An 8,454-nucleotide genomic window follows, 5' to 3' on the forward strand; every position below is an offset into this window, starting at 1 on the left:
TGCTTTTCCTCATTCTTGCAAAATGCAATGCTGATTATGATTCAGAGAGGCTCTGACATACACGTTTAGGCTACTTTATTGAAACATAACTGTACGACATAATATATAGACTAGAGTATGGATGTGCATTATATTTAAGAATAGGCCGTTGGCCTATTCTCCACATGTCAATGGCACAGATGTGTCAGTCGCTATAATGGTAGCAAGCGTCTGTGTGATTCAAGACATTCAAATTGCCTCCCAACCTTTTGAAGTCTATTCGACAATATCCCCGCCCCCCACCAAAAAAAAAAAATCATAAATAAATGAAAGAGTACATTTATTTATAAACTAAACACATGTATGAATAAAAATAAAAGACACAAGAAATAGAAAAAGTTAGAAATAAAAACATATTGCCAAAAACAATAAATTGTTATAACAATGCAGAGAAAAGTGTTTGTAAACATTGTTGTTTACATCTTTGTTTGGTTTTCAGCTAACGGCATGTATGTTCATTGATAGTTACAAGCAAGCCACTGTAAAAAAGTTTCAAAATCAGCGACCTGTGCTTGAAAGCCCCCTAGCGGTTGAAACTGATATTCATTTTCAACCAGATGACGGTAGTATGAGTTTATAATTATTTGATTATAATCCCAATTAAACTGATGTATTCATACTTGATATTTCATATCTTATTATCTGAGGAGATGTGAGGAGGTTTGTGCTGTTCTTCACAAGAGTGTTTGCAGGGTTTTGAGCATAGTTTGCTTGTTGTGTATGTGGGCATGTAGGCTGGACAATTTACATCCATTCTCTCCCATCTCTTCTTTAGAGAAGGATGCAGTAGTCCTGTTTGATCCATTCTTCCTTTATCTGAATCTGACCTGCCCAGTGGCCCTCCCAGGCCTGCCCATTATGGAGTGATGGAGCAGGAGAGAAATTGTGTACCTCTAAAATTGCAGGAGGGGGATAAAAACAAGATTAGATCAATGCCCTGGCTGTCTCCAGCCCCGCCGCCACTGCTGCCTACCTGTCACCGTCAACGCCACCCCTGTAGAAATTGACTTGGGGGGGCGGAAGTGGGAGCCAGACAATGCCTCTGTCTCTCTCTCTCTCTCTCTCTCTCTCTCTCTCTCTCTCTCTCTGCCTCTAAGCTTGTCCATTTATTGAATCACTGTCCCTCTCCCTCTATACCCGTTATTCTCTCTGTCTCGCTGGTTGCTAAGCTACTGCCACTAGCCAGTGTTCTGGAATTGCAGCGAGGTGGGGTGATAGAAAAAGAGAAATAGATAAGCTGTAATACCCAGGAAGGCAGGCAGTGTGCTAGCATTAGGCGCTGATTGCTCCTGGCTATGTGTGAGGGATAATGCCCCATGGCTCACATTGTGCTGGGTAAAGAGCTAAAGAGGGGGTCAGATGGCACCCAATTAAAACAGTGAGCCGGAGAGGGTGGAGGTGGGGTTTGGGGCAGGTGACAGGAGATTGGTCTTGACCTCTGTCTCCGCTCCATAGAACACTGGTCAAGCTTTTCACTGAGTCTGAGAATGCAATCACTCTGCCAATATCAGTGTTTGGATAACCAACCACCACCACGTCACCCCTTTCCCTTTCACTGGGTCTGATATAATGAAGACCACCTCGTCGGGTAAGAGAGGGTCCACCTGGGATTTGTTTGAACTCAGGTAGTCTATATCTCAGTGGGGTTTACCTTCTGAGATGTGCCCCAGCTCTTCTCATGGCAGACATGTTGTTTGTGTTGTGACGCTGTGCCTCCTGACCCGCTGGCCCCCTGCCTCTCTGGCTCGGAGAGCACTGCTCCTCTCCTCAACAGGTGTCCCAAGGTAAAAGAGCAACTCAAACGAGAACATATAGAGAAAGAAAGACCCTTAACTGGCATTTAATAGAGGGGAGAAAGGGATAGAGGGATAAAGAGAGGGTGAGCATCTTTCTTCCATGGGCTCTTTTTAAAAGCACATCCACTCTTTGGCACAATGGGTTTGTTTCATAGCCTGCTGTGTAACACAGAAAGACGGAGACAAAGAGAGGGAGGGAGGGAGGGAGGGAGAGAGGTGGCGAGAGAAAGAGGAGACGAAAGAAGGAGAGGAATCAAGTTAGAAAGTTTAATGAGAGATGTGTAGATCTGCCAAAATGTTTAGGCCAGGAGATTCTTCAATGAGGGAAGTGTGGGAGACATTGTCCCTGGAGATAGGAGGCAGAAAAAGCAAGTTAATTCAATTAAGGCCATGCAATTCAAATTCACTGCCCTAAAACACACAAACAGATACACTCATTCAAACAAATGGATGCGCACGCACACACACATATACACACACACATACATGTATACACACACACACACACACACACACACACACACACACACACACACACACACACACACACACACACACACACACACACACACACACACAGGACAACGCTACAACAAATGAAGGCAATGAAGCCATTATCTCCCTGAAACAACTTGAATGACTAATGGATGCAGCCTGTTAAGGGGTTGGTGAGTGGAGCGGTCAGAAACACTCTGCTGCTGTGTACCTGGAGTCTCTGTCAGGGGGGAACTAATGACTACATTTAGCTCTGTGATTAACTGTCCCACAGGTGACAGTGCCCACAACCCCAGACATGGCCCCTCTCTCACAATTCAATTCAATTCGCTTTATTCGCATGACGTAACAATGTACATATTGCCAAAGTTTATTTTGGATATTTACAATATAAAAATAAATACAAATGAGAATCAAAATTGTCAACGGGACAACAGTAACAACAATAACCAAGGGTCAAAATAACCATACATTCAACAATAACAATAAGCATACAGTAGAGTACATGTTGCAGGTATATGAGTACATGTCTCTCTCTCTTGCTCTGTTTCTCTCTCTCTCTATCTCTCAGCTTCTCTCTCAGTTTCTCTCTCTCTCTCTCTGTTTCTCTCTCTCTCGCTCTGTTTCTCTCTCTGTGTCTCTCTCTCTCTCTCTGTTTCTCTCTCTCTCTCTCTCTCTATCTCTCAGTTTATCTCTCTCTCGCTCTCTCTCTGTTTCTCTCTCTCCCTCTCTCTGTTTCTCTCTCTCCCTCTCTCTGTTTCTCTCTGTTTCTCTCTCAACTTCTCTCTGTTTCTCTCTCTCTGTTTCTCTCTCTGTTTCTCTCTGTCTGTTTCTCTCCCTCTCTCTCTGTTTCTCTCCCTCTCTCTCTGTTTCTCTCTCTCTCTCTCTCTCCCTCTCTCTCTGTTTCTCTTTCTCTCTCTCTCTCTCTCTGTTTCTCTGTTTCTCTCCCTCTCTCTCTCTGTTTCTCTCTCCCTCTCTCTGTTTCTCTCTCCCTCTCTCTCTGTTTCTCTCCCTCTCTCTCTGTTTCTCTCTCTCTCTCTGTTTCTCTCTCTCTCGCTCTGTTTCTCTCTCTCTATCTCTCAGCTTCTCTCTCAGCTTCTCTCTCTGTTTATCTCTCTCTCTCTGTTTATCTCTCTCTCTGTTTCTCTCTCTCTCTCTGTTTCTCTCTCTCTCTCGCTCTGTTTCTCTCTCTGTTTCTCTCCCTCTCTCTCTGTTTCTCTCTCTCTCTCTCTGTTTCTCTCTCTCTCTGTTTCTCTCTGTTTCTCTGTTTCGCTCTCTCTCTCTCTGTTTCTCTCTCTCTCTCTCTCTGTTTCTCTTGGTCTCTCTTTTTCTGTTTCTCTCTTCTATACTCCCTAACCTTCCCTCTGTTTATCAGTGTTTCCTGTTGCTTAATCCCCTCTCTCTCTCACTTAATCTAGACCCCACTCACACTCACTCACACACAAGCCAGTCGCACACACACACTTAGTTCATCTAATGAAAACTTGGCTGTAGGTAATCTATTAGACTAATTGAACTGGATCAACATCCTAAGAAGTCTGCCCACAGCTGCACCTCTGGAGAAGGGGAGAAGGGATGTGGAGATGTTGGGGTGGGGGATGGAGAAGTGTATGGAGGGTGGGGACTTCTACTCTGCTGTGTTCAGGTGCTGCCATGCCCTGTGTGAAGGCCTCTAAAGACATGGGTGAAGGTGGAGTGGAGTGGGGAGGTGGAAGGTATGGGCTAAACCCCTCCCTGTTGCTAAGGGATGTCTTCACTTAGTTTGTGTTGCTAGGCTGCCAATTCCCCCGTGCTAAGTGGAAGCGTTTTCCCTTCTCCTTCGTCCAGGCACCCCATCTCTCTCTCCCTCTCTTCTTCCCTCCCTCCTTTTCTCAACCAAAATAACTTTACCAACCATCCATCACTATGCTCACAGGGCTACTGTTGCTAAGGAACAAGTCTGAGACACACATGTCTATATGTACTTTCCATATCTATTTATATCTTTATACACAGGCCTACATGCTGTGTGTCATGATATGAAATAATAATGAGCTCATGCCACCTGTGACCTGTGTTGAGTTCTGTATTGCATCTAGTGTCACGAATGATGTAGATAATTGACCGAACAGAACGTGCTGCTTCTCAGAAAATATAACTTCTTTATTCCACATATAAACCTCAGTTTTACCAACAGGTTGTATGCAGCAAATGGACGAAAAAATATAATGAATTTACTTCAAAGTCTGTGGGAATGTTGTGAACAAGTCTTTGTAAGCAGTTTCATATCAAAATGTTTGAAAGTAACAGACTTTTCATTCAAGAACTTCCTCTTCTACTTTGATTCAGGAATGAAACTCCCTGGCTGTACTTTGTACTGTAACCGTATTTAACTTTGCGCGGGCTGCAGTTTAATGTTTCATAAATAGATGACTGTGTGCTTTATCGTTAACCGGGAGGCAGGCTGTATTCACAGAGGAATCGACATTTATATCCATGTCTGTTTCTATAATTACAATACACTATTAAATGAACGAACAGAATGACATCTACACAGCATTAGTTGATAGCGCCAACTGTTGTCATTTACAAGTCCCTGATCGAAATGAGAAAAGCTAATAGGATTATTCCAACTTGGTGGACACCAAAACACTTTTTTGATCTCCAGTTATTATACAGTGATAAATCAACTGTAATTGACCCCCTAGAAGTGTAATTAAATATATTTGTGTAAAGAGCTAATCGTTGTTTGTACACACGCTTCTCAGTTCGCAGACGAAAGCCGCTTATAGCCAGACATAACGTGAGCATCCTAAATTGGTTTTCACAGGCTTTGTTTAGAGGATAAACATAATATTAGGTCTGGGGACTTAAATATTCTCTCACATTATCTGAGGGAGTATTTTTGAAAGCATCCTCATAGCCTACACCTGCTCACCATAACGTCGGTGCCATTACTTCTTCATATAATAGCCTACTCCACAATGCCCAGGGACAAGACAAGCATAGATGACTGTAAGGTTATTATAATACTCCTGTTCAAATATAATAAGTACTGAACCGTGGAGGTTCCGTGTGAATAATAGTAGTGGTCTGGTCTATGATGAGAAATACTGTTTACTACTCAGAATGATATCACTTCTGTTCCAAGTCAATGTTCTCTACTCAAAGTCATTGTGGAGCCCAGAGATAATGACCTATGAGAATACAGTTCCCCGTTTGGTCATTAAAGAGGGCTTGATGGTACTAAAGATAACAGATGGTAATGGCAGCAGGAGAATAATATTACTGTAGCAGGTGGTCCTCACGAGAAGAAGAATATGAACAGTTGGATACAATTTGCCTCTTAAGGCTCCTTGTGAGGTCCTCTATCTTGACACAAGCTCAACACCGAAAGCCAAATTGGGAAGGGAAAAAGTCCTTACAAATCATTGACGATATGCATAATATGAGCCTTGGAGACTCTTTCAGTAACTAGACTATGTATAGCCAATCATATAGCCTATCACTAGGGCACATGTGCGTTGTTCAATACAAAGGCATGGTTGATAAGGTTGACTCCATAGGGGGCAAAGACAATAAGCTCTCATACCCAATCTTCAATCTGCATGTAGTTGATGGTGATTATAGTTGCTTTCCGTTTGTCAGAGCATCTAAACCTGCATCTCGTTGACGGTACTGCAGAGATCTCAATGTTAGTCGAAGGGAGTTGCCTCCTCCGCAGCTGAACTAGCTTGACTGTGCACTTGAGAGAGAAACTGATATTTGAATAAGGCATGTTAATAAAACAGAGGGAGGCTGTTAATCTCAGCGAAAATAGCACTGGAGTCCACACACACACAAAGTATGGAGAGAGGGGAGGAATGGAAATAGATTTCTCTGCTGAAAAGTTTGCCCAGATTGATCAACTTGATTACATTTCTCCATCTCTCAATTCAAGAAGTCTGTCTCTGAATGTGTCTCTCTCTGTGACTGTGCTTAAGGTTGTACTGTCACGGTGGCATTTGGAGGATGAGAGCAGAACTGAACTGTACTGTACTCTTTTCCGATCCCTCCTTTGTTGTAATGCCTCCTGTTTTATGATGCAGTGAATATTAGAACGGTTGCACTCCAGGGAGACATGCAGCGTGAGCAAAGTGTTGTAGAGATTGATACACGTATCTCCTATCATTAAGGTTAGAACGAATTGTCATACTCTACGTCCATCAGAAATCATCTAATGGGAGTTCAGTGTTGGTGGTGACAGACCAATACCAATCCTTATGCCATTGATGACATGTTCTAATAATAACACTCTATATGCCTGCTGTCGCTGACAGTCGATGAGGGCTGCATAAATCGTTCAATTGTCTACTGTCCACACCCGCCCACCCACCTCCCCTCGTGGAGAGCGATTTAGTCCACGGGGAACTCGTCAGCCCTTTAAAATGCACGAGAGACTTGCCACGAAAGCACACACACACGCGGGCACAGGTGCGCATGCAGGGCAGTCTTACTTACAGACTTAAACCTCCTTCGAGATGTTCAATGGGACCTGGGCTTAATTAAGAGGTTCGAGCTACGTAGAAGTTGTTCAGTTTAATACTTTGACTTGCAAGTATGATGGTGAATACGGCATCTGGTTAGGGTTGTGATAGTTTCTCTCCGCTGATACGCACCGACATATCAGCTTTTGGTAGTGCTGTTATTACCGAATTTAAAAGAAGATTATATATTTCTCATTTGATTTTTACTTTGATTTGTTTTCACAGTCACATGACGCAAAGTGCAACTGCGAGACAGGGTTTTGCGAGTGTGTGTCTGTGGAACCGCGTGCGCCCATAGCTGCCATTAGCGCTGTCAGACTGACATCCACGGAGACATGAACGGCTCCTTCTTCGACCAAGCCCAGGGCGCACTATTCAACAGGAGCCAAGTCCTCGCCGGTACTCTGGTGAACTGCTGCAACGGGACGGACGTGGCAACCAGTGACGGCGGCTCGCTGGCGCTACCTCCGGACGAGCGGAAACTCTTTATCAGTCGCGTCGTACAGATCGCGGTCCTGTGCGTACTGTCGCTCACCGTCATTTTCGGCATCTTTTTCCTCGGCTGCAACCTCATGATCAAATCGGAGAGTATGATTAACTTTATGGTGAAGGACCGGAGACCTTCCAAAGACATAGAGGCCCCGGTGATGATAGGACTCAGCTAGTCTATGGCGCCGGGATGGAGAATGGTGTGTAGCCGCGCGCCACGGACCTATAGCCTCAACACGCTGTATTTGGGGCGGCACGATGATATGCAATGCGTTTGATTTCCTTGCAAAATATGTTTGCCAATATAGACTGCAATTGCAGTCAAGCGCGGCCAATTCCTCACATCAAACGTTTAAGGAGAACCAGGAATGCATCGTCGTTTACGCATAGGCTGTTGGTTATTGTTTTGTTTTTGACTGTCAACTTGAAAAAAGTAATGGACTCTTGTGATAAAAATGTTTACACGTTGTTACCTCAAATTATATTCGCAAAAGTCGATATTTCCATGATTGTTTAACAACTTTACGCATGCATATTGTATGTTTTTTTTCCATTTCAGTTCTGACAGTAGGCTATACATTTTGGACGTGGGAATTCTCTGAAAATATATATTTTTCTTGGTCCCGTTTCTTATTAGCATGTCTGGCAAATACTCAAGGTGCTGGGATCTTGCATGTTTAACAAATCCCATCACTGCTTCAACGACTGTTCTCGTGTCCAGTTCAGCATGCACGCGGCTTGGTCTGTAGCCTACAGTACAAAGTGGTATTTGGACCTACTGTTTTTGTACTTTTTGAATGCACCTGATGCTGCATGATTTTTGTACCAAGATGAAACTTGAATGAAAAGTGCAGCATGCTACCAATAAACGTCACGTTCTCGTATCTCTTCATTGATATCTGTTGTACATGTCACAGGCTACATGTTGCAGTAGATTAGATTTATTCATGTAGGGCATAGGCCTATCGCACAGAGCAGCATAAATAAGCAGTATATATTAAACAAATGAGTTACATTTAAATGTGATCGAGGACCGTGTGCATGTTATACTGCACTGTAATAGGAATAACAATAACAGTAACAATAGTAATAATGTCATGATAATAATAATAACAATAATAATGTTATTC

At 43.3% G+C, this 8,454-nt stretch overlaps 1 protein-coding gene across 1 annotated transcript; it reads left to right on the top strand.

The window, feature by feature from the left end:
- The first annotated feature begins 6,715 nt into the window (after positions 1 to 6,715).
- LOC112258634 (reprimo-like protein) lies at positions 6,716 to 8,202 on the top strand. Its single transcript, XM_024433146.1, has one exon. The coding sequence runs from the start codon at positions 7,171 to 7,173 to the stop codon at positions 7,498 to 7,500; it is 330 nt and encodes a 109-aa protein (XP_024288914.1). The 5' UTR covers positions 6,716 to 7,170; the 3' UTR covers positions 7,501 to 8,202.
- The last annotated feature ends 252 nt before the right edge of the window (positions 8,203 to 8,454 follow it).

This window comes from Oncorhynchus tshawytscha, linkage group LG09 (assembly GCF_018296145.1).
Source record: "Oncorhynchus tshawytscha isolate Ot180627B linkage group LG09, Otsh_v2.0, whole genome shotgun sequence".
In the NCBI taxonomy this organism is placed as follows: Eukaryota; Metazoa; Chordata; class Actinopteri; order Salmoniformes; family Salmonidae; genus Oncorhynchus; species Oncorhynchus tshawytscha.